This window comes from Thunnus albacares, chromosome 14, assembly GCF_914725855.1.
Source record: "Thunnus albacares chromosome 14, fThuAlb1.1, whole genome shotgun sequence".
Lineage (NCBI taxonomy): Eukaryota > Metazoa > Chordata > Actinopteri > Scombriformes > Scombridae > Thunnus > Thunnus albacares.
The window spans coordinates 13660759-13688018 of NC_058119.1; the positions used below are offsets into that span (position 1 = coordinate 13660759).

At 41.6% G+C, this 27260-nt stretch overlaps 1 protein-coding gene across 4 annotated transcripts; it reads right to left on the bottom strand.

The window, feature by feature from the left end:
• Positions 1–264: 264 nt before the first annotated feature.
• LOC122997171 (vinculin-like) lies at positions 265–26310 on the bottom strand. Of its 4 annotated transcripts, XM_044373178.1 has the most exons (23): positions 25815–26306; positions 18355–18425; positions 17002–17152; positions 16224–16332; positions 15061–15183; positions 13396–13556; positions 13171–13173; positions 10595–10685; positions 10369–10516; positions 10104–10257; positions 9667–9842; positions 8359–8549; positions 7362–7561; positions 6911–7039; positions 6610–6759; positions 6413–6521; positions 5964–6266; positions 5724–5848; positions 4996–5181; positions 3803–3979; positions 2526–2729; positions 2338–2442; positions 265–2233 (listed from the first exon to the last, which is right to left on the bottom strand). In XM_044373178.1, the coding sequence occupies exons 1-23, from the start codon at positions 25980–25982 to the stop codon at positions 2087–2089; spliced, it is 3381 nt and encodes a 1126-aa protein (XP_044229113.1). In that variant the 5' UTR covers positions 25983–26306; the 3' UTR covers positions 265–2086. The 4 variants fall into 4 exon arrangements, with proteins under 4 accessions (XP_044229113.1, XP_044229116.1, XP_044229117.1 ...); XM_044373181.1 differs by lacking the exon at positions 13171–13173 and having other exon boundaries at positions 25815–26308; XM_044373182.1 differs by lacking the exon at positions 3803–3979 and having other exon boundaries at positions 25815–26308.
• Between the last annotated feature and the right edge of the window lie 950 nt (positions 26311–27260).

A 27260-nucleotide genomic window follows, 5' to 3' on the forward strand; every position in this document is an offset into this window, starting at 1 on the left:
TTATGCCCAAATGCCTGTAAAACTAACGATTTCCATTGTTGTGTTTAGTGCCAATTAGCAAATGTTAGCATGTTACCACACTAAACTAGGATGGTCTGACATTAGGATTTATGTGAAATCACTGCTGAACATCTTCACAGAGCAAAACCATTAATCTTGTATTGATTACTGAAATACAGCTAATTTAGTCTTGTTAAACACTTTTTTTTATGTAATGGTGCCATTGATTTACTATATGAAAGCAAATTAAGAGGCCAACTCTAGTCATCATTATATTCTTTTATTCTTCCAAGGCACAGCAGATGTGTTGGCAGGGCTAGAAGCTATCAGAATACATTCAGGGCGTGACACATCAAGTACACACAGGACTACACCCTGTCGCTCTCAGTGAGGGGTCACTGACTGCTACATGCTCAGTAGGCCCAAATAAAACTGAAAATGTGGTTAACATTCGGTGCTGCTCTTTGGAGCTCTGTCCCTAACCATCGTGGGCGGCTCACTAATACTGTTATGTGAAGAGGCTCCACATACACACACACACACACACACACACACATACACACACACAGATTCTCCATTTAACAGTTAAATTTGCCCAGATATTGTAAAAAATATTTTATAAACTTGGATGAAATGCTGTATGAGGAATGGAAGCAACTGACAGAATAAGAAAATGTGCATTCATAGATCTGGCTGCATGTTGAGTTACCAATCAAAACACTGTTAATAACTACAAACGAAAGCTAATTTTAAATAGTTTCCTGATTCAGATCTAAAAAAAAAAACAAACTAGACTGGTTTTACATAAAAAGGTTGTTTTTGTTCACAAACCACCTGGGTTGTCTTGAAAATGTGTGTTCATATGTTGCGTCAGAGCGTTCAGAGTGGGACTACACATGGAGAAGAAGAACAGGATGGCTGTCTTAAATCATAGTTTTTTGATCACTTTTGATAAAAATCTCAAACAGTTCAACTGTTTGGGATTTTAGTGCAGAAACAAAGCACAACACGTATTTAAAAAAAAAAAAACCCTGTAGAAAATAACAGACCTCAAAAAGAACTCCAGGGTCTCCAAAGAAAAAAAGTCCTGCCATGTTTGCTGTTTTTAATAACCTGGATTTAAGTGTTTAAAGAATTTACAGTAATGTAAAACAAATCCTTTGGCATTGTTCACTGTGAAAGTTAAATAAAGTTAAAACAAATAACTCCAAACACACATTAAAACATCACAACTAACCTTGAATTATACCTTACTGCCACACATACTGCCACTGTCAAGTGAAAATCTAAGTGTCAACCTTCCAGCAATCAAGAAAACCATAAATTCTTTTTTTCAAATTACAGTATATAATCTGTTTTAAACTGTAACATCGCCTAAGAGTCATAACACTTTAAATCCAGAAGACCTTTTAGTTCTTCAAGTATAAACATCACCGGACAGCAGTGATGATGTCTCACCTTTGAATTCACTGGCAGATCTTCAATTAAGAACAGTGTTATCACTAAAAGTAAACATGACGAGAGGAGAGCTTGTCAGCCCAGACAAGGCTCCGCACTTTAGTGTCAGAATCAGTGAATAAAGCTCATAGCTGAGTGTTGTCCATTAAACAAATACTTACTGTATATACAAGAGACGATAAGAAACTCTCACCGACAAAATCAAAAGTAAATGTCCTCTGAGACATCATGTCTTAATGTCATATTTTTGCCTTTTAGAAAATAGAAAACATTTTCATGCAAAAAATATATATACCTGGGATTTGGATAAACTCTTGTAACACAACATACCAAAAATATATATTAAAAACTGTCTCCGATTAGCCTGCGTGATTCCACAGTTACAGATAAAGGGAACTGGAGAGCAAAAGCTGAACTCACTCCAATAAATGAAACCTGCTTGGTACCAAATCGTATGTTTCCTGGTACAAACTACAGTGGAGAATGGATAGAAATCGCCTGCAGTTGTCTCTTTGAAGAGGTACACATGTTCACTAGTAATGAGTATGCACATTGCTACTTTTACTCAAAGTATGTGCTATCGTATCGCCAAGTTGAGAGTGTGACTCCTTTAATTAACCGGGTTTGTTTATTGGTACCAGGGGGTCTTGCGTACCCAGCGGAGGGTGAATCCTGCATCTGTGCGGATCTTGATGGAAGCTGCTTCTGCTTCTCGGACAGTTTCTTTCACCGACTGCATCAGATTCTGAGCATTATGGACCAACATCTCTGTGGCCTGGTCAAGGAGACATTTAGAAGTGAAACAGTTAGAGGTAAAATAACAGAAACAGGACAAAATGAAGACCAGCCAAAAGGGATGCACTGATTTTGTGAGTTTACCTGCTCTGACTCCTCTTCACTAATGTTGGTTCGTCCCAACATGGTTGCTTTAACAGTAGAGAGGATCTTCAACTGAGTACTGATGGTAGGGATCCGCTCACACACCTTCAGAAGGAGAAACATTTGTAAATTATTTTCCATACAAGACTTTTCAGCATGTGGTTGTGTCTGCATGTGTGCACCATCACCTGCAGCAGGTTAGTCCTGATGCGTCTGTCAGTGCACTGCTTGGCCACTTCTTTAGCCAGTCTCGTCACCTCGTCCGAGGCCTTGGCGATGTCCTTTGCGCACTGAATCAGCGCTCGTTTGTTCCCACTGCCGCCGCGCACCAGCCGAGACATCTCTGCCATCAGCAGGGCCATCCGCTTGGCTGCTGCGATGATGTCGTTACCCTGCGAAGAGGAGGGATGGTGTAGAGGGGGAAGCAGTGAGAGCTGTGAGCAGGATGCTGGGGAGAAGAGTGTGGCTTTGGATAATAGTTGAAAATGCAAAGGAAACATATTTTACGTGACATGTTTCCACTCGCTTTTCTGATAATACTGATTGTAATATAATAAAAAATAGTGTTATTGAACACATAAGCAAATGCTAGTGGTTTTTTTTAATGAATTTGAATTACAAAAGCAAAACAGATACTAAAACTACAAGCATTTTTTTTTAGCAGAAAGCTGCATGCAGTGACAGTGCAAGTTTCACATTCTTCAACCCTCATGGGAAAGGATAATTATCAATTTTACATCCCTGTTTTGGAGGGAAACAGTGTTGAGACTGATCCAATTCTCACCGTCTCCCTCACATCACAGTCAGTTTTAGGTTAGTACCCATGAGGTGACGTTCACAGTGGGGCAGCGATCGATACACACCCTGAGACTAAGAAGCAGAAGCAGGTTATCAGAGCAGGCAGGCAGTCTAACGTCAAAGCTACATCACCCAGAAGTCTTTGGGGAAACTGTCATCCTTGGCTTCACAGGTTGGCCAGACAACGAGAGATTGACAACAGCGATAACAGCGAGACAGAGTGACTGGCTCCTCCTTTAAACCACTTTACCTAATCATGAACATAAGGGAGGGACTTGTGAAGCCAGTACCAGTTTATCCACGTGGTGCAACAAACAAACTTGCCATTCCAACAATCCTCGACCTTTAGTGCAACTTTAGCATCGGCATAACCGTGTGTCTGAGTGTGATGCAACAACCATAAAACAGCAGCCACAGCTGGTTGGAGGTTTCCATGGTAGTGGCAGATGCAGAGCTCATCGTTCGTACAGCCACAGAGACTGTCAGCTAGTACTCCATGAGGGTGTTTCTGTGTCCTGCAGGGATTTCCTTGTGTGGTGTTTGCATGCATGGATGTGTGTGTGTGTGTGTGTGTGAGGGGGGGTCAAACAGCTGGGAGCTTTCTGTAAATACTGTTTGACCCCACAGCTGTTTGTGTGTACATCCATGTGCATGTATATGTGCAGACCTTGCTGGACCACTTGCGCGCCTCCTGGTGGAGAGACTGGGCAGCTGCCAGAATGGGTTGATTGACAGGCTGGTTGGAGGGCATCATCAGCAGTTCTGGCTCATAGTCATCCTCACCATCAGTAAACTCATCTTCATCATCTACCTCCCTCTCCTCTACTGCCTCCTCATCCTCAGGCTGGGTGGGGCAGGGGCGGGGGGGGGATTGTTGGTGGTGGTTGGAGGAGGATCGATCGGGAGGGGAGGGAAAGGGAGGGAGGCAAAAGGGGGGAGGGAGGTGGAAAAAAAGGAGGAATGTGGAGAAGAAGGGGGAAGGAGAAAGCCCAGGATGGAAGGAAGCATGGGAAAAGGAGGCATTTAGTACAGTATGAGAGGCACTGGATGGAAAAACAAGAGGACAGGAGATTTACAGGAGGGAGGAGAAGCGAATACAGGCGCTGTGAAAGAGCAGGGACAGAGAGGGGAGGTGGAACTGCACGCACAGGCAAAGATGGTATTGGTGGGGGAAAAAAGTGGAAAAAAGGAGCTGGTTTGGGCAGGTAACAGTTGGATGCTGTGTCCTGCTCTGAGGCAGGTCTAACTGTAACTAAAACCAGTGGCTGGCATCCATCCTTCCAGTATATTTAGAAATAAAGCAGCGTGCTGGGAAAATGGGTGTCATTACAAGACACGTTTTCTGCCTGGTTTCCAAACACACCTCTGATGCATAGATCATGAAACAGGTGTGGAAAAACTGTCAGGAGAGCTACAGAGGGGGGAAATGGTTATGAACGTCACAAATAGAGCGAGAGGGCATTATTCCTGGATAATCACACAGCTCCTCCACACAAAAACACTTGGACACACACATACAAAACATACATAGACGCCAAAAGGGATACGAGTGGAAACAAACACAAAAAGTCTCCTTCCTCTTCTCTTCTACTGAAAAGGTGAAGCTGGATCATCTCTCCACAGATGAGCTTGGTGGACTGTTTCATATTCTTTTTGCATGTAAGTGTGTATATGTATTAAACCATTAATGGCCAGATGACAGTTTCAAGTTTCCCTCTGAAACTGGAATCGAGCCACTGATGTCAACTTTCAGGATCAACATGATTTCAGGAAATTCAGATATTTACAGAATAAGAAGAATTCACTTAACCACTGTTCAACTGTATATTTCTCTGTGTGTGGGCGCGTGTGTGAACTGACCTTGCTGGACCACTTGCGAGCCTCATCGTGCAGCTGTCTGGCTGCCACCATCATGGGCTCGCTGAGCACCTCTCCAGCCTTCTGCTCTGGGAACTCCTCGTCCTTTTCCTCTGGAGGAGGGGGCCGAGGGGGAGGTACCTCGCCCTCTGGCAAGGGCGGCTTGGGAGGCGCCTGCTCATCGCTAACCTGCAAAATACACATACAGACACACGTATATTATCTACTGATAGTTCAAGAAGAAAGGGGAGTGTGAGAGGTACAGCGGATATTTCCGCATACATATTGGGGCCTCAACTGCCATTTTGGTATTGGTGTCCCAGTGTTTCCTTTTTTACTACGCTGCATGCACCTGATTGCTAAAACTGAAAATGTTCAGTCTGAAGTTGATTCATGCAAAGACTGACATATGTGATACCCACTGTTAAAATATTAAAATATAGGTATTTGTTTTCATTTTATTCAGTTATCGTAATCTTTTATTTAAGTATCCAAAAATACGCACTTGGCAAACACACAGTTAAACCTTAGAGCTGCACACTGTAAATACTCTGCTGCTGTAGAAAACTGAGTCGCTCCACTGTAGCAGCAAGCAGCACTTCAAGGGCATCTTCACCACAACTGATGAAAAAATATTTTTTCACTTTCTCCATCTATATTAAAACATTAATTCACAGTATGAAGGTCAATGATGGGTCCTTTAAATCTCAACAGTGGATATGTGCGCTTACATGGAGCTGGTCTAGGTCGGGAGGTGGAGGGGGGAAGTCAGGCTCCTGAGGTTGGAAGGCTTCTCTGACTTTTCCAACTGCAGCCAGAATCCTCAGACAGGAGTCCAGATAGGCCTTCTGCAGAGCTGAGGAGGAGAGGAGCCAGGAGATCAAGTGTGTGAGCAACAAGTGGCATAAAGTGAGATAACAAGGTGTCATTCTGTGTCATAAAGTGTCTTGAGCATGAGTTTATTCCTGTACCTTTATCTTGTATGTTCCCGGCCACCGCTTTAGCATCCATCACCATGGGTGAGATGGTGTGTGAGAGGATGTCTGACGCATGTTTCACAGTGTCTCTGAACCGCGGATCCTCAGAGTTCTCTACTTCCCTCTTAGCCACCAACAGGACCCGGTTAGCTCGTCTTGCTATGCTTGTTGCCCCGGCAACAAGCATTTGGGGCTGAACATTCGCCATGGCAACTCTGCACTTGTCGATGTCTTTCTTTATGGCCTCCTCAGAGGCATCTAACAGAGATTTGGTGTCTATGGCCTCATCCACCAGACCTGGGGCCACAGAGAGATGTCATGTACCAAATTTAACTTTTTAAATGTCAAATCTCTCAAGTTTGGAAAAAAAAATCTATTCGTTAAAAACAAAATGAACAATTTCAAAATGTAAAGTAACATAAGGAAACATTGAGAAGACTCACCTGTGAGTCTCTCCACATTGTCGATCCACTGGTTCTTCATGGTGTCAAAGTGCTCATACGCTGCTTTGTTTCCAGGATTCTTCAACAAGATACGAGCAGCTGAGGTCACCTGGACATCAAAAAACATGTCACAGTCAAGACTCCCGCTGCTACATATTTCATCCATGCATGCAATCACGCAGAACAAACAGAAGCACCTGTGGCGTGAGCTCCCGGGCATGTTTAACAGCAGCATGAATCCCCTCTACTGTAGTCTTATTGGCTGTTCCCACAGCAGCAGCCTTTTCTGCGGTCGCCCCCAACCGACCTGCGTGGGTCTCAAAGTTTCCTGCACGCTCATCAAAAACCTACAACAAACATTAACATTAATGTAGTCAGACTAAAGACACAATCATGCTCTTTATTTAGGCTCCTTTTCATAACACACACACAACATTTAGATGCAGAATCTGTCAAAAAGGGCTGAATCACTGTAACAGGTGTTTGTCCATTACTGACCTCCTCTCTGTTGGGGGCATCAGGAGGAGCAGTTGCAGCCACAGCCAGCAGCTTGATAGGGGTGGTGGTGTCACTGAAAACATCTGATACTTCCTGGGTCATCACCTCCTGCATATGCTGCCTCAGGTCCTGGTAGAAGCAGAGTGTGTTGTTATCCACCAGGTGGTGCTCTGCACCAATAATTTCAATCATAATGAACTAGCATGTGTCATATTTATGCATCAAATATTCCAACCAAGACTCCTGTTTTTTTCTCCTGTACCATGGCATCAAATTTTATAAAAATTTATGAATTCTGCATCATTTTATTCACATTTCCCCAAAATTCAGCCTATTTATGGGATATTTGGAAACTTCTAAAATCTCTACCAGAATTAAGAATTAGTTCAATGTTTGGCTGCAAAGCATGAGTTTGTAATGACAGCAGGGATTAATGAGGCTGTTGAGCTACCTTGAGGCTGTCCTGTAGCTGTGCGGCTGTCGCTCGTGCGTGAGGCGCCTCAGCTTCGCCCCTGCCAGCCATGTCTGCCAAAGATGTCATCAAGGCCTCTGTCCGGTCGCAGCGTCCAGTCATATCCTGGCGATATGGGCCTAACAGGCCTCCTGCCAGCCTCCTCCCTTCTCCAACCATTCCTCTGATTGCTGCCTGACCTGAGGAGAGAAACAGGTCAGAGGTCATTCTCACGCCACATATGTATACCTGATATCTCCTTGCTCTTCAATATAAACCAACAATTACAGGTCCTTACTTAGACATAAAGCTAATTGTAACTTGTAGCACATCTGGCACTTTTTTTTTTGGTTAACATTATCTATGAGTACTTAGAAGAGGGGAATACTGGCAGGGGTGCAAAATGACTGGTTGTAAACTAGAGAACAGGATGATGTATTTTGTGATACATGCTGACCTAAAAAAGTTTCTAGGAAGTCATTAAGTAATATGTATTTATAGAGGTTGGTTGTATCTTCTTAGAAAACATAAAAACAGCAGTGTACCTGTGTTCCACTGTAGTCTCTCATACTCTGCTCCCATAGGGATGCATGGGAGAGAACAATCAAATGACAAAACAGAAATGTAGCAATAGGCATAAAACAAAGCATCAAGAACAATACAGTGCCTCCTGAATGACGAAGTCACGGTAGTCATTCAGTGATTAATGTTTGAAATACATCACTCTGGGAATTTAAGGAAATGGCATTAATCATCAGAATCATCAGTGCAGTTATTCTTTAACGTAGACACATGGCGGTGTCTCATCCTTTCAGGATCCTTTAACTGCCAGCTAATCCACATAAAAAAAAAGACTCCCATGTGCTGCCATGACCACTTTCAAACACTCTCCATCGCCCATGTACGCTAACAAAAAGGCACAGAAGGTCAGAGTGTTTATTTTTGAACTAAACTACTACAGCATCCCTCCCCAGGGCTGTCATTCAACCCTACTCACCTACTCCTCTGTCATCCACTCCAGGGTTGTTCACCCAGCGGAGGGCTTGCTCCATCTTGCCCTCCAAAGTGACGGCAGGCTTGGCTGGTCTCATGTTGGCCACAGCCCGGTTGGTTTTGGACTGCAGGGTGAGCAGCGCCGCTCCAATCTGCTTTGCCAATGCACGGGCCTCGGGGCTGTCGCCTTTACCCCTGAGACAGCAACAGATTAGAGAAAGATGATTTGAGGGGTAAACAATAAGGCGCGTCAGCCATGAAGTATAGAAACAAGATGTTAAATACAGACTTAAAGCCCATTAAAAGTTAGAAGTGGCACCAATCCAGTGTTAGACACCATCCTTAAAGGGAAATACCACTATCAAAGGCTGATGCCACTTTTCCACATTTGTCTCCTGTACCCATAAATAAAGATAAAAAGTTTGTATTGCTGATTTCTACTAGGAGCACAAGTGTTTTCCACAGACATTTCTGGTGCACATTAACATTAATTTAGGGCTCTTGTAGCACAGTTCACTGTAATAAGTTTCATTACCACTGACAGATCCAAGGCCAGAGGAATAAAATAATATTTATGTTCTGAATATGGCGCATGAGTTGGAAATATTACAGACTTCATGGCCATATACAGTCTATCTCTATATTATCATACAGTGTTATAGATCTAAGCCACATATTATAAAAGTACTATCTCTTCCAGATTAGAAAATGCCTCATTATCCCAAAAATCCTTCTGTGTACTAGTACAGTCACACTTCTCCTTTTAAAGATCAAATACATAGCTTATGTACAAATCTGGGCAAAAGTTGGTTTGCTTTCGCATGTTTATGTCTGGTTCCCTTTTATGGTTAATAAATGCAGAGCAAGCTCAGTACACAAAATATATTCCTAGCAGTGACTCATCTTGCTGTGATTCACTGAACTTTAGTACCATGTAAGAACAAACTTGCTTTCACATCAGAAATTATGAGAAACAATTAAAATATGAAATTCAGTAGATCAAAGTTAAATGTGGTACTTCCCTTTAAGTTCTACACAATTTATAACCCTCAAACTGTTAACTGACCCTCCACAGTCATTGAATGAACACCATAACCACATCCACACCATATTCACAACAATTTAGAAACCTTATTGTAGGGCTGATGCCCAAAGTCGATAGGCAACAACATATTTTCCAGGCAGGTAAAATATGCCAGCTATTGGTGGCATGAGGTTGCAGTTTGAGCCTAGAAAGAGAGGGTCTAAGAATTACATAAAGTCTTCACAAAATCCTGTTGGTCATGCATGTGTCCGAGGACGGAAAACGCACTGTTTGCGTAGCTCCACGAGCCTGGCGGTGAGGCCTGCGATCTCGCTGATGGAGCGTAGGATGTCGTCCCTCTCTTTGGGGTCTTCGCACAGATCGGCAATACGTTTGGCCTCTGCTAGTAACGCTCTGATGTTCTCCTCACCCTCAGGACCGCCGTTAGGATCAGCCAACCAGGCCTAAGTCAAGTACAAAAACATCACAAGGACAGCCAACAATTTGTAGAGACTACTAAGGGTTAAAGGTCATTGGACAGTTTCTATTTTAGGCATTTATTCATCCATATCTATATTATAACGTAAATTATAAAGTTAAGCTTAAATTCTTCACTGATATTATAAACACACAGAACAAGAGAGACAGAAATAGTGCTGAGAGAAAGTATCATTCACTGGGGAAAGAGTTAACACGGATCACTGTGTTGTTGTCTTTTATCTGACCTGTGCAGCATCCAGCCTCCTGGCAATGGCCTGCTTGGCATTGATTAGAGCCTCTAGTTTGCGTGCAGCACTGTCCACTTTGCCAAATAACAAGTCTAAGCCTTGTGAGCACTGGCCTGCGCGCTGCACACACCCTGGGGTCGGGCCCTGGCCTCTGTCAGAAACGACAAACACATATAGCTGAAACATGGCGGCAAAATACATTACATGAACACGGGGAAGTAAACAGAAAGAAAACTCACATTCTCTCAAACAAACACGCTACCTGACTCGAAGATCTGCGATCTGGTCTGTCATTTGTCCAAGAGCCTTAGTGGTTGCCAGTATATCCTTCCTCTCCCTTCCAGCACACAGCTCGCCCACCTTACCAGCCTCATCCAGTATCACACGCAGTGCGATCTCACCGGGGTCTCCTGGGAACACATCACAGGATGAGATTGTGGAATAAAATCTAGAGAGCTGATTGACTGAGAAAAAGAAAACACAGTTACCTGGCTGTCCATGGGGGTCTCTGAGCCAGCTTTTAGCTTGTGCCATCTTTGACTCAATCAAAGCCAGAGATCTCTTCAAAGCCTCCATATCCTGAGGAGAAAAAACACAGCATTGTGAGTAGCTTTGTCAAAACAATAGTGGGCTTTTAATAAGAAGGTACTTTACATTACGATGTTAGAGTTTTCAGTTATTACTTTAGTCATTTTTAATAACTAATTGATTGCAGTTATATCAATAACATGTTGCTATAATAAAAATAAGTTCTAGGTTGCTAGTTTGTGAGCCTACAACAAAGCATAAAGCTGGTATTACCTTCCTTTTTTTACTATCAACAAATCCTATGAAAAGACGAAAACCTACAATGAATTAATGCATTAATGCATCTCTCATTACTTTATGACTTCACAAATTTAAGATATAGTTTCATTTCATTAAGAAAAACTCAGTAATTTTTTAGAATAACTGGACACTGTCATTTTAAACAAACATTACTAAAACAGGAGTAAATAGTGAATTTACAACGGGACTATTTTCAGCTGTGGATGAATACACAAAGTAAATATTTTCCATCACCAGGGATAAACTACAGGGACAGTATTCATTGTAATTAAGGAACATGTCAGTCAGTGTGTTTTTAATAGTTTTTGGACAAAATGGTGTGTTCACGGCCAGCAGGGCACCAAAGACAAAGTTAATGCAGCGTTATATTTCTTTATTGAGGCTTATTTTCATTTAAAAAATGTTTTTCCTTTTCAAGTCTGGATATATCGAAACGGTGTGCAAGCAAACGCTCTCTCTTTTACCTATTTTGGACTATGATGAGTTGGACTGGATTTTGGTCAAAGCTGAACGCACACAGTCACACAGTCACTGTTGTTCTATATTCAGAGTTAGCACTATAATCCACTATAATATTCTGTCAGAAAACAAAGTCAGGTTTACCAAAGCACACAAAGTTTGTTGAGTTTTCTGTTCTGTTTCCATCTGATGATCATCACCGGACAGGCACCGGTCGATGCTGCAAAGCTACCCCAGCTGCAGCGCCTCTATTTCAGCTGCGGCTGTACCGTAGCTCTGGTGGTCACTTCCTCATCAACACTCTGTTTTGTCTAATTACACAGCGTGATATTTGGCCTCATAAGTTGAAATAGTAGCGCCACATCTCTGCTCTGCCATTATATTGTAAAGCTAGTTGTTTGTTTGTCTTAGTGTTGGTATCACAGAGAAACTCAGCAGGTGAAGTCAGGCTGCGGCTGTAAAGTTGCTCTGGTGGTCGCTTCCTCTTCCAGATTCTGTTGTGTCTGATTCAACAGTGCAATATTTGGCCTTGTATCATGAAACTAATTTTGTTCCAAATATACTGATATTTTAAAGCATTTAGTAGTCAGGAGTGTTTTAGGAGACCCACATTTTACCGTCCTTGAAAGCACCACTACAGAAAATGAGGAAATGTAGTTTGTAGTCTGGCTGATCTCCAAAGTCCGCTGGATGATGCGTTTTGTGTCACCTGACAGACTTTTGCCAGCAAATGAGCAGGGAGCTCTGGGTGCAGGCAACATTGTTGAACATTGTTCATTTGTATACACAACCCACATTGATGATACAATGCTGCTTGAAAATCTCCAAATTTTCCCTTTAAGTGGGATCAATAACCACTCACAAATTTTGGTCAGCCCAACTAATTAACTGATGTGTGTGCATTAAAAGTAATAACTACTGATGCAAAAAGGGGAAATGTGACATTTGAATTACCTACTTACAGCTAAAATATCACACACTCTTTTATCTGTTTATACCAGGTGGAGAAAAAAAAAAGGTCAGAGGAGAATGAAACGCATAAGTGGAACCGTTCAATACAGCTCATCTATAATGTATGTGTCTGGACATCAACCAGCTCATTTCTATAATTCATGACCTGAGAGGAGGACAGTCCTCGTTTGCCAGCAGTTCCCCCACACACTGACAGGGAGTGCTTATCACAGCTCATACACAAGAGTATGCGGTATGTCCACAGCAAGCACACACACACACACAAACACAAAGAGAGATCATTGTCTGAGCTAGTTGTGTGCAGAAAAAAAACATGCAGGGTAACAGGTTAGACTAGTGAAACAGATCTTAACTTCACCAGTAAATGATCTCATGGCACAGTCTCTCACTAATGTACCCAAAAACATTTCCAAGACAGTTTATTCGGCCCAAAACAACATCTTATTGTGCTACTTACAGCTCTATTACTCAGTAAATGTGAGCAACAAGAGAAAGAAAATACCCTGATTGAAAAAAAAAAGTTATTTAGCTGGATCACTTAAATAACTGTCATCTGTTTCAAGCCATTTCACTCAAATGGACATCAAGAGACAAACAGATGCACATGTAACAATAAAGTGATGAAGTACACTGTATATATGCAGTACATCATCACATCAACAGTCAGTGGACTAAAAACACATGACACTGTTAAATAAAAGCAAGACAGATACAGAATATATAAGCATGAGGACATATTCCCTCTCTCTCTCACATACACAATTTGCATGCTGGAAACTGCAGAGGGGGAGAGAAACAGGCTTACCTTCTACAGGGAGGAAAAGAATGGAGGAGAAAGGTAAAGAAAGAAAAGAAAAAGAAAAACCAGGAGTTATACTAGTGAGCAAAAAGAAAAGTGGACACAGAAAGTAAAGAGTGAATTCTTGGAGAGTATTTGGTTTAAGTATGTGGGGATTCTCTAAGTTGTTTTTTGAGATTCAGGGTGTAAAGTGAAATAAATCAGAGTTTGCACGTGCAGCGCAGGTCATACCTTGTTAGCCCAGGCATCTTCGTCCCATGTGGTGAGCTGTAAGACTCTTATGATCTCGTTTATTTCGGCGCTCATCTTTTCAAAAGTAAACCTTCTGTTCCTCTCGGCCTCCTCCACACCAGCACCTCGACTACTCTTGGTTGCGACAAAAATCTTAACAGCTAAAGACAGAAACACGAGAATCATAAAGAAATAGAGGTTCATCACAAAAATATAAAACTGTTCATTAAAGCCAGAATTTATTTGGCGCCCCCACTAGTCGTACTATCGAAAGAGATGGTGTCGCAAACAGCAATGTGATGAACAAGCTTAAAAAACACAGACACTGCACCAGGTTTCACCAGAGTAGTGAAATTTTTCAACAAACAAAAAGTGCGAATAATTTGAAACATATAACTAAACTATACAACAATAATCACTTAAACTTCCATACATGGTGCCTTTGAAGCTGCATTAAATTATTTTTCTGCTAAATGGGAGCAGAAGAAATGAGCCATAAACACAACACTGACATATGACAGTTCACTTTTTAAGTTGAACTGGCGAACATGTTAACAAACAGTTGCTTACGCACAGCTGAAATACACCAGACACGTGTCATGTGGGTTTTTCTAAGTGCTACACAGACTCCGTCTCCATCACTGCGTGCATATTGAGTTTTGCCAAGTGATAATGCAGTTGGTTATACAGGGTTTGGAAGTGTAGGCTATATTAACTGGTACTGAATTAATTAACTAAATCGTTTTAACTACAGGATCATGGATACACATTTGATTTGATTGATTTATATTAATGTGCAATGTAATATGCTCTGCTGAGTCACATTGCCTCTGTTACAGCGAGGTATCTATTTTCATCATTTTTAAACAGATTGTATTTGTTTTTTTGCACAGTTCTAAGTAGTTTTTACCTTTTGGAGGGCTTTCTAGCCATGCGTAGAGAAAAAAACAGACCAGCCACACAAAAATAGAGATGGTGGTCAGTGCAGCAACTTCAGTTAATTATAATGGATGCGCTCTGCTACGGCCATGCTGCGACAGATGTGTCGCGCTGTATCCGTGCCTAGTGTATTTTGGCCATTACACATCCAGCACACACGGAGAAACATTTATGTTTCCATCTTCCTGATGAAGACCTACATTGACTCTCCTTTTAGTGCTGTTTTTGGTGCTGCTAAATGCTCCACTACGTTCACCATCTAGCCATTAACTTTTCTGTTGTACATAATTGTTGGTTTGGTTTTGCACATAAGATTTGTTGACAATAAGAAAAATATAGAAAATTGCCAGCCTCATCCTTTAATATAAAAATGTTGATTATAGGAACTTTAAGTTGCAAAATGGGTCATGATCTTGCAAAACCAAAGGTTTGGTGCAACTTACTCAGAAATTACATCCACAGAGGAGCATCAACATCTGAATGTAGAGCTGTAACTGTGCTCTCTTCTTTGTTGGTGCAGCATACAGTGCAAGAGACGGCAGCTTGTGGGCGGTGCAGCTAATGACTGTAATTATCAGCGTTGCTATAACAACTATTGGATGCTCAGTGACCTGCTCTTTCCTGCTACTGTTTCACTGTCGTTTGCCTACACAGTCACTCACACACACACACACACACACACACACACACACACACACACACACACACACACACACACACACACACCTGATATAAGGACAGGCAACAGCTCTTTGACAGTGTTCATGGAGTTGACAAGCATCTGTCTGTGCTCTTGGTGCGTCAGCTCCTGCTGCCTCTCCTCAATCATCTTTGACATTTTGGTCATCCCTGAGAGAGAGAGAGAGAGAGAGAGAGAGAGAGAGAGAGAGAGAGAGAGACAGAGAGAGAGAGATGGGGAGAATTCATTTTCCTGTCTAAGTTAGAGGTCACCAAAATCAAACTACTCTGCAAGTAGAATACAGCAAATGGTCGTGACTTTGGGTTTGACGTGGGTTGGGCCTCCTTGAGTGTGTTCACCAGCTGAGTAGTTCCAACACATCCAAACATATCACTAGTTCACGAACGACTGATCTCATACAATGACAGCATCAATCAAGTGTGAAAAACCCTTGGCGTCAGATTTCCCCCAGCTCATTATGCCACAGTGCACTGACAACACAATTGACCTTTTAGCTCTGATGATAAATAGCCTGTTTACGGTCTTGCTCTCCTGCCAGGCTGATCCTTAATCACAGCGTCTTAGTGTCAGAGGAGCAGCTTTAGTTTTTCATTGCGACAAGTACATCTTTAACCCCTGAGAATAATCTAAAACACGGGTTGATTTGCACGGCTTTAACATAAAAAAACCATCACCATTGATGCCAAATGCTGTGATGCATTTGTGATAGCTTTCTATTTTATCTGCATTATTAAGCTAAAATTGGTGATCAGTAGAGTTTATTGGATAACAACTTTACTCAAAATGTGAAACTTGTTACTTCTCTGATGTGTTTGTTTCTAAAAAAATATTGTGCACGACCCCAATGCAGGTAGAATAAGATGGATCTGCCCACTGAAACCACCTTTATGCCTCCCTAAAACAGGCATATTATACTGTCAAATAATACACCATAATTTTCATTAAATTAAACAGGGTTTCTGTATATATTATGAGGCCATTTATGACTGGCCTGCATTGGTAATGTCTAAACGCTCCATTAAGACACCCTTGTTTTCTGAGATATTGTAATGAAAGCTGCAAAAAATATTCTCATTCATTCACAATTCTGGTCCTCCCTGTCAATCAGCTTCACGCCTGAGCTCTTAAGTACAACATGCTTTGAATGGTGCAATTCCAGGTCAGAAGATCAGAAACAGTTCCTGCTGACCTGGTCCCAGGTTCTTGGTGTAGGTGATGAGGTCCTCCATGGTCTCCACCACTTCAGCTACCGCCAGATACTCTAGGATGCCTTTACACACACGGATAATCTTACGCACCTAAGACATGACACGGACATAATCACAAGCAGGTGAAATATTGTACACAAGCATAAAACAAAGAGTGATAATGATTAGAGATAAAACCTATGTGCAAGTATAACTCTTTTATTGTGAGAGAAATATTCAATGTGTGCATGAGCCTTTTTATAGACAGCATTAAGTTACCCTGGTGTGTTTGTGTGGTGTCTTTGTCTTTGTGCGTGCATGTGTGTGTGTGTGTGTGTGTGTGTACAGTCTTGTGATGTGTGTCTTGTGACTGTGAGAAGTTGCTCTTTCAAAAATGAGGCGAGTGATGAGACATGGTGAGCATAATCACGTGCACAATGTGATTCCACTTATGGAGTTGCCATCAAACATCCAAAACACCCAACAGCGAGCTTGTACATACCGTAACCTCACACACACACATCCTGAGTTATGACAGAGGGAAGTCATTTGATCCCAGTGATTAGATCTGGCTGCATCTGAGACTCTATTACAGACTTGCTTGAAGCTGGGTTCCTTCTTCCTGTGTGCAGCTATATAAAGCTTAATTTCCCTGAAAGTTAGTGCACCTCTGAAGCAGGAGTGACTGTGATTCTGACATACTGAGGTAAACACACAAACACACACACACACACACACACACACACACACACACACACATACACACACACACACACACACCTCGGCCTCATCAAAGGTAAGGAGCAGGTCTGACGTTCCAGACAATATCCCTCTGGATCCATCGATAAGGTAATCTCGTGCAGGAACAGAGTACGGATCTGCCTTCAACATCTGAGCTGCCTGGACGAGTTTAGAAGACGAGTTCTCCACCCTGAAACACACAGCCAGATTAGCACATCAAACCTACAGTAGCACATGCACATTTACACACATTATATATATAATATACACACATTTACTAATAACAGGAATTTATCACCTTGCAAATGAGATCTACCAAAGAAAATTAAAGCTGACAAAGAAAGCTGCTCTCCAAGGCACAACATATGGTTTCATGGTTTACAAGGTGTCATATCAAGGTGATGTCGTGTATCAAATTTGAACAGATTTTCATTATACAGTTCTGTCCCCTCCATGTAAAAGAGCAAAGATACTGTCTTTTAGTTAATTCAGTTTAGAGTTTGTTGTGGTTGAAATTATGTAAACTTCAACTCATTTATAATATGCAGATTTTCAGTTTAACAGTGTTAAATTGGTGAAAGATCTGCGCTTTCATGTTCTAACTTAGATTAACTGTTGCTCAGAGATCAATGATCAGTTTAGCCTGAAGGAGGTGATGGATTTTAAGAGTGCTTGAATAAAGCCAAGTCCCTACACTTTCTGACCCCCATTGGTTGGAGTATCGATGGCTGCTGGTTCATCTATTTTTAGGTGGGTTCACATTCCCACATGCCCCCTCCTAAGCCCTGTGAGTGAGATTTATGGTGTGCTGCCCCGTGTATGTGTGAGCGAGCTTGACAGAGCGCTGTGTGGATCTGCTTGAGATCTAGACTCTTTTCTTAAAGCTAAAATTTGACGTCAAAAAAAAAGTGACAACGGAAAAGGAAATCAGGGAGGGTACAAGCCTTAAAAATATGATATTTAACACACAATAACGACCTTAAGACTGCCTGAATATACATCATAATGCAACACACATACACACAAGTAAACACAGGCTGATGTCTGAGTCCCTGGACTGCTGAGTAGCAGCTCTCAGCCAGCACCCAGAGATCATGTCGGCTCTTTGGATGCAAGCTGGAAAACAACAAACAGCCTCTCAGCGGTCTGGATGCTGGAGCTGGACAGTCACCCGGCCTCTGACAGCAGTGCGGAGGCCTCAGAAGTGGCTCTTTGTTGCAGCTGGGAACGCAGCCACGTTTCCTAACATTAAATTGCCTGGAATCCTCTTTTTAACAAGTTCTCTGTCTGTTGAGATAAAGTGGATTTTTTCCATACTTTTGACACTGGGCATTTATGTGAGTGACAGTGGGCGAAGAGAGAGAGAGAGACAAAAGTGATTCAGAGACTCACTTGATGAACGCAGGAGGCATATCTCTCTTCATCAACTGGTCCTCAGTGGTTTGAACAGTTTCCTTCCCAACCTGTGACACAAACAAACACACATAAATGGAGCATTTGTTTTATTATCATTAACCGCAGCAAGACAGGAAATTATTATAAAGTATTGGTGGCAATTCAAGTGACCACTATTAATAGCCTGAGGGGTGAACGGGTGTGTATCAATTCACACCTATTTCAACCATGCGTGCATGTCATATCTTTCAGGCTTCGAGGGAAAGCAGCCCGATGCACGCTCGGCTCAGGTTGACTCTGTTATTCTCTATGAGGGCAGGTCGGGGGAAAGAGGTTTATGCTGCTCTAATTTGACCCAACAGTGACTATTGAGACCAAACACCCACATGTGATCAACAGCTGGAGGTCTGTAGTGTTGATTTCTATCATCTATTCATGAGTAAAGCTTCAACAATGCAGAAAATGTTTGGTAGGGGTGTAATGTTTTTTCACAGTGACTCAGGCCTGGTGAAGTTAAATGTGTACACTTTCTTTTTACTGAGCAAATTGAACTCGACAGTCACAAGTGTGTGTACTGATTTTTCTATTAGAGTTGCTTGATTATTTCCCCCAACTATGCCACACACTGTTTTCTTTCTAGATGAGAGTCGAACAGAAAATGTTAAAGTCTTCATGCCATCGAATTTATTTCAGCACACTGAGCAGCTTGATTGAATTTCTCTGTAGACTTCAGTTGCTCACAATAAATATACTAAACAACGTCAAAAAAACCAGCCAATCAAACGTTAGATAGATAGAACACAGAACATTTTTCTATGAGATTCAGTTTATTTATAAGAAACCCTCTCATCTCTACGGTGACTCACTGATGAGGTGATTTAAATAGAAATAACTAATTCGACTTAACCTTTCTTTCTTCTTTATAACTGCTGTATTGAAATATTATCATATACGATATATATACTATATATATATACTGTATATCATCATATATCATATTATTATGATATTATTACATTTTGGGAACAGATAAGACTTATAATGTTGTATAAACTCAAGGGAAATTCTGAACAAAAGATATATTCTGTCAGCAAAATATGAAAATATGCACAAATTTCAATTTGTCAGTCGACACTGAATCAGCTAAACACTGTTGACAATGAAATGAGTTCAAGTATGGGCATTGACTTAAATTAGCATCTCTTTTCATTTCATTTCATCAAACTCACTACATTTTATTTCATGCCAAAGCTCATAGAGGTAGATTACGCTACACGCTCACACACTTGTGTGCTTGCACACTGTCAGCACACACACCTAAACACACACAGATACACAGCAGGGTGACACTGCTCACTTCTTTTGCAGATGTGCATATCACCATAGTGATGCAGCTGGCTGGCTGAAAAAACAACATGGCTCCAAAAACCCAGGCTCTCACACACAAAACACATCCTACAGCACACACAAACACAAGAGCATGATTACACACACACACATACGCACACACACACACACACACACACGAGATGCAATTACAGTGAGATGATGAAATCAGTCTCTCGCTGCTGCGTTGATGAAAGTCCGTTAATAGACTTTCTGGCTCCAGAGACTCAGGAAGCAGCCATCATACAACTAAAGAACACTGACCTCCAATCATCCAGACCTCCTAATGTATGATTTATTTATGAGATTTTACACACAATTTTGCAATTAAAGCCATTTTATGCTTCTGTATAGTCTTCCTACATCAAAATACAGCAAGAAATCCAATTTCAGCCAATGTAACTCCACTTTATAAAATACATTAATAGTTTATATAATTATGAGTTAATTTCATGCAGTATATATTGCCTTTGAGTCTTTTTTCATCTTTGTGCAACTAATGTACATAACACAAAATAACTAATTTTAAAAGGGTCCAGTCAAGCTTCAGTTTTGAAGCATGAACTTGAACTAAATGTTCAAAACCTTTAATCTGATTCTGCATCAAAGAGCAACAAAGACAAGCTCTACTTACAGTAAAAGAGACAACATGCAAACATAGTATTGAGAGAATGAACTTTTACATGTATGTCATTACCCTTCTACTGTTTCTAAATGAATGACATTTCTATTATTTCTACTTATAAACTTAAGTTAATATAGATCTAAATCTGTATGACACTGTCTGTCTGGCAGTGTGGTAATTTGTCACTGTGAAACATTGCAATGAATGTTCAAAAACACTGTGAAGATAAGGGGATACAAGGAACATCTGAGGGCTTCAGTTTAACTATCTGAATTTCCTTCTTTAAAAAAATGTAGGGAGATTCCTGACTCCAAAATTTGAGGAATGCAGCACTACGAGTAGAGCGCAGCCTGATGAAACCTTCCGGACAACCTCACTCTTCCACATCAGGTGACTGATGAAAGAGCTGTGTGAGCTCCAGCGTTTCCTGTAAGCAGCAACGCTTGGCATCGATTATTCAATAAATAATTAATGTGCAGTTAAGTGGTTTGCTGGACACGAAGCGTGATGTGTGTGTGTGGTTGTACAGCCTGAATGGTGTGACAGCTCTAGTAGGAAACAGACAGCTGCCAATCAAATGAACATAAACCGCCTGCTAAATCTGCAAAATGCCCCTAAAAATACTTTTTGATTAGTTTTTAATATATTAATATTTAATATATGTATTAGCCCAGATTTGCCAGAGACTTAAGATAAACTGCAGAGAAATAGATTTTTCCAGCAGCCAATTCAATTGTTCAGAATCTATCTATTTATTTTATCTGTAAGGGACTATGTACAGTAAATATAAATATTACCATTTGATGTACATGTGCCAGAGTTAGCTTAAATTGGAAGGTCACAATTAAATCATATACTCTATTACAGTAAATGTTAAGTAATGCGGAAAAGAAGCAATCCTGCACATGTGTATAACTGTACCAAGCAAATCTTATCTTAAAATCGTATCTTAAAGGTGCCTTACTCAATTTTGGCCACTGAGGTAAGAACACCACAACAAGCTAAAAATCACAGTATCAAACATACAGAACATAATAAGCTTTCATTTGGAGTCATCTCAGTCCAGTATTCACTCTTCTTTTAGATGCTTTTGGTCTCTATGAACTGCTGAAAGGAAATATGACTCTTTAGCTGCTGAATGCTCCACTATGTTCACAGCTAATTGCTAAATTTGTCTGTCTGTGGGGGCAGGTGGTGTACAGTGGTTCAGAGCTTTTTTCACTGAAAACAGCTGCCTGCTGCGACTGTAAACAACTCTGAGGAGAGCAGTGAGAGTCACGGCCGCAAAACCAAAATAATGAGCTGAAAGACACTAAAACAATACTTAGAGCTGAGAGGAGCTGCAGAGTTGGGTAATAATTCTCTGTGGGTTCTTCACTTTGTTTGACTGCTTTCACATCACACATAGTCATTCAATTAGTTGTTTATACAAATATATTTATTAGCTTTAAAGGCATAAATGCTAAATTGATTAGCAAAAATGGAAATCAAGTAACTGATTTTTCAACAAATCTTTTCAACACTTGACAATACAATGAAAAGTAAAAAGTGCTGCAATTTTGCGACTATTTATTGATGACATCAGCCCCGAGTAGATTTAAGGCAGACTGAGAAGCAGAAGGGATGTGTGGACACACAGCTGGAAACTCATCCTGAGTCTGCCAGTGAACAAGAAGTGATGGCACAGTTTTACATGGGAGACCAGTCTGAGGACAGTTGGTGTGTTTGTGTGTGTGTGTATAGGGGAGGGGGGGAGGGGTGGATGGACTGGGAGGGTTGGCAGAGTCTGGTTTGAAGACGCCAGAGACACTTTCCCTCCCTCGCAGGGTGCTGGCATCCAACAGACAGGACAGTGGCTATTTCTCCTCCTCTCTCCATCTTGACAGATTTAGTCGACAGTAAGCATGGGACGATACGAAAAATTTCAAGTCATCATTATTCTAGAGAGAATAATCGCGATTCAAGACATTATCATAAAAATATGCTTAAAACTCTTAAAATAGCTCTAAAACATGCTGTAATAATGTTACCTTACCTTATGTTAAGAAACAAATATTTTATTGCATCACAGATAGGACACACATCTTTTTTAGTGAACATCCTTTTTAGAGAAAAACAAACAAACAGTTTCAAATAAGGTAATCGTTCAGCTTTTTCAAGTCACTCATGAGAATATTCAGGATTATCCCAATAATGGAAATTCACCACAATCAACTTATCATGACAATTTGTGAGTGTTTTTTATTTTATTTAATTGTATATTGTCCCATCCCTAGTCGGCAGTTTCACTCCTCGCATCCCTCCCTTCCTCCATTTCTCCTCTGCTCTGTCAGTGTGCGGTTACTTAACTCTTTGGTAAATCTATTTATTCCTTCCTCCCCACTCCCCCAGACATACCCAGGATCTATTTTGCCTCCTTCAGGAGCAGATACTTCACAAACACCACTGAGGCAGCTCCTTCATCAGCACAACTTCAGCAAACTCAAACTTTCTACCAAATACACCAACAGCATCTTTCAGATCTTTAGTTGAATCAACCCACGCACAACCCCCTGACAGATTGAGACTGACACCATCTTGTGCGTGTGTGTGCGTGCCTCTAAGTGTATCAGTGACCTAGTTTTTAACGTACCCCCCACAGCCAGCCCACCCTGGACGGGGTTAACAGTGTAATTGTATCAGTGTGCAGTGGGACGCATGTGGGGATGGTGGCTGTATATCTTAAGTGTAGAAATGAATCAGCTTTCTAAAATAAAGTGTATGCTCTCAGAAGTGTGTGTATTTGAGTGTTAGGTGTCGTTTACGTCCAATTAAGTTTGTCTACCCAGCAACCAGCCACTGCTGATTTTACAAGCAGCGTCCTTAAGCTCCTTTTGTGCTCTTTCAGCACCTCCTTGTCAACCACTTCACTCTGTCTCTAAACTCTCACTCTTCTATCAGTTATCAACACAACTACCTAGTCATCATCTCCTCTTCAGCTGACATTAAGCTGGTGTTGTTATCCTAAAACTCTTAAATCGCCAAAGATACAAAAGTAAATGCAACAAAAAGGAACCAGATAAGAGCTGAAGAGAGATGAGGGCCTTTTTTTAACTTTTTCTCTCTACTTTCCATAGTGTTAATCTTTTTTCCCTCCCTCCATCCCCACCAAAATATCCTCTATCCGACACTGTCCTCAGCTCTTATCCCTCCTTGTAGCCTCGCATCTCCATCATCTGAAACCCAGTGACATGCCCCAGGCTGCTATTAGCTTCCTTCTGTTTGCCGTCTGAATGGATCAACTGAAAGGATCAACGAGGACAAGCAGATTAGGAGAGAGACAGAGGAGGTGTTCCCAGTAGCAACGGGATATCAAGGACTCACTGTTGTCGGATGGCATCGCATACAGTAAAGATCTTTCATTAAGACCCGCCACGGTGTTTGAGTCCAAACTGAATAGACCTTTTCATTATCAGTTAATGAGATATTTATCAAAATGACCTTATGTGTCCTTGCTCAGTAGGATAGGATAGGATACTGTAAGTTAAAGATATTTTAAAGGAACAATTAAAATAAACAGTGTAAAACTATTTTTCCTCTTAGCAAGAATACTGACTATCCATTCACATATATTCCAAGTGACATCTCCAAACATCTGCAAATCAAACCATAGCTATCTGGACATATTAATCACACAGTGAGAAAGTGAGGAACTAAATTTGTGTTTTTGTGTGAGCTGTTCCTTTAACATTCATGACTAATAAGTGAGGTTTAGTTTGCAGTTAGTTCTCAAAGGTTTTGCACAGTGATATTTTATATTCTGTCATAAACTGAAGTTAAATAAACTTAATTTAATCTTTTTTCACGCTTAAGAGGACAGATGACTTTAAAAAACATTGCAAAACTGAATATTCCAATCAAAGACACCAAGGAAAATATTAATGATCTTTCCCGTGTTAATTGTCCCTCTGTCTTCCCCTGAAAGACCTAAGTGAAGAATAAGTAGGTAAAATCAATGTATTTTTTAACTATATTACATTCTGAGTAATTCTATAAAATGGATTTAGCCAGTTAGTTTCATCATCTCTTGCAGTGAAACCATGATCCATGCATCCCAGCATCACATTCAATAACAATTTAAAGCTTTATTTTAAACAGACAGTTCAATTAAGTGACAAGAATCTTGTTTTTTGCAGAGATCTGGCCAGACTGAGGAGCAGCACCAAGATTATGATTTAAGCATTGTATAAAACTATGACAGATTTTTACATAGAGGTGAGAACAAGATAATACTGCCAAACTGATCAACGCAGAAGTAGACACAACCTCTTGACCAAACATAGCAGACAGCTTCTTCATGAGTCAGAAACTCTGCATTAACAACACAAACTAACTTCTTGTCTGCTTAGCAGTCTCAACAATGAAAGTGTAAGTGAGCGAATGAGAGTTTCCATCTGTCTGCTGCTGATTCCTCCTGAGTGAGTGAAGCCCAGTTGCCCTTACATCAATAACAACGACCCGGATCAGCATTAATGGTGTGTCCCGTATTGATTTTTCCAGTCTTTGCAAATACAGACATCAGTGTCTGACTGAACTTCCTCCTCTTTGTACAAAGTCACCACTTAGACTCAAGATGACAGAAAAGATGAGACAAGGGAAGTGAAAATGACTGCAGGGGTCAAAGATGTTGGAAAAGAGAGAACGAGGAGAAAGAGTAGAAGATGAATGGAGGAGGTGGGAGTCTGATAAATGACCTTTCTAGGATCTTTCTACTCTCTGTGGAGGTTGTTATGTTCTTAAACTCATTGTTTTAGATAAACTGCAAATTTCTGTGTGTGTGTGTGTGTGTGTGTGTGTGTGTGTGTGTGTGTGTGTGTGTGTGTTTGTGAAGAGAGAGAGGCATCCTGTTAATTCAATCAACACTCATTTCTTCCGCCCCACAAACTTCATTGAGTTCAGCAGCCATCTGATTATCAATAGGAGCAGCAAAGTTTGACATGTTGTTGTGCTGCTTGTGTGTGTGTGTGTGTGTGTGTGTGTGTGTGTGTGTGTGTGTGTGTGTGTGTGTGTGTGTGTGTTTGTGCGCACAGACGCGCACTGAGGCGCACAAAAAAGAAAAAAAACGACTGCAGGAGCTCGTGAAACACGCATGAGCGTCAGCTGGGTAGGCTATGGCAGTTTTATATCATTTATTGGCGAGCAAAGATCAAGCTGGGACTGCCACTCTATACAGAAGCAACATAAGAGAACAAAAAATAATGAACCATTGCTTTACATTAAGTGCGCCTGCAGGACAGGACGGTGAACTGCTATATGCCTACTAATAATCTATGACATTGATTGAATAACAGCTAGAGTGTCAGAGCAGTGACTGCACCAGTGAGTCTCCAGAAATGAAGTTTGGGTGATGGATGACCCTGGATGCGGGCACTAGTCTGTGCCATTGAGGTTCAAACTCGGGACTCACCCGCACAAGGTTGCTGACTGCCGCCTGCACCGCGGCCACCGGTACCGTCAGATCCGGGATGGCTTTCCCGTCCACCTCCCCCTCCTCGTGCATGATGACCAGGTGAGAGATCTGCTGGGCCACCGGCTCCAGGATACTCTCGATCGTCTTGGTGTGAAACACCGGCATCGTGAACGACTTTTACCGCAGCCCTGACAGAAGAAAGGCGGCCGGTCGCTCCAGCACAGAAGATCCCCCCTTTTCTCTCCTCTCCTCGCCGCTCCTCTCCTCGCCGACACAGGCAGGAGGACAAATCCTGGGTTGTCAAGTCCGACCCCTGAGACGAAACCTTCACGCGTCTCTCCTCCCGGTGTGCACCGTCTCTTCTGGTGGGCACCACGGCAAAGACTGGACTCAGACTGTCGGTGTCCTCCGGTGGGAGCTACCCAAATCGTGACAGAAGGAATCACCGCCCTCCGCCCAATCACAAGCGAAGAAATACAGCTGGCAAGCGGGTCGGTGTTGGTGCGCACTGACGCTTTCCCTGCACGCACACACACATCACGCACACACACACACACACACACACACACACACACACACACACACACACACACACACACGCTGCAAGTGAGAGCTCTTCCCAAATTACGTCATGCATGCCAGTGGCCCCAAAAAGGAAAGTGTTGGGGTAACTTCATGTGAAGAGATTGTGATTCCAAGATATAAGGAGGAGATGTTTGGTGAGGAGGGGGCACCTACAGGAGGGACGGTTTGTGAACATAACGTCTGTGTGGTGAACCTGCTCTCTGCAGCCTTAAAAAGGTCAGCTTCATCTCGGAAACCATGGAGGACATAGAGCTGCACCAGCACCTGTAATGTTGAAGAAAATGGTAGTTTGGGTAGGTTTTTTTTTTTTTCTTTTTTTTTTTTTTTACAAAGCTTCAAAACCTGCATCTGACATATGATCTATGTGCATTAAAAGGTGGGTCAGGAGTTCATGTCTCCAGGCTTCAATGTCCAGGTCTAAATTAAGACCAGAGATTCAGCTTGCTGCAGCTGAGAGAAGGAGAAGGAGACTCTGTAGATCCTGCACGCACAACACTAACTTTCTGCCTTCACCAGCGTCCTGACTTTGACACTGAAGATCCACCATGAGCAGTTTAACATCCACCTGCACTTACTGGGTGTGTGAAAGTGAAAGAAATTCATTTAGTGATAAATGCACAAAACTGATTTTTTTTCAGCCAATTCAGATTTAACTATTGGTAATAATTTAGTTTCTGTACATGTGTTTGTGTGTGAATGTGTGCTGATATTATCTCTGTTCCTCAATTTGTGCTGGAGAAACCAGAGACCCCACCCGCAAAGCAGCGGTATTTATACCCCCAAAACATCGACCCCTGTGTGTGTGTGTGTGTGTGTCCAGCGTAGGTGTAGACAAGAGGCTGCCATCCAAACCGGAGA

Excerpts from the sequence above, each read along its gene's own strand:
- LOC122997171 (XM_044373178.1), bottom strand. The coding sequence starts at position 25,982 with ATGCCGGTGTTTCACACCAAGACGATCGAGAGTATCCTGGAGCCGGTG. Across the intron at positions 7,562-8,358 it reads AGTGGATGACAGAGGAGTAG|GTCAGGCAGCAATCAGAGGA; the intron begins GTGAGTAGGGTT and ends TTCTCTCCTCAG. Across the intron at positions 6,267-6,412 it reads CAATGTGGAGAGACTCACAG|GTCTGGTGGATGAGGCCATA; the intron begins GTGAGTCTTCTC and ends CTGTGGCCCCAG.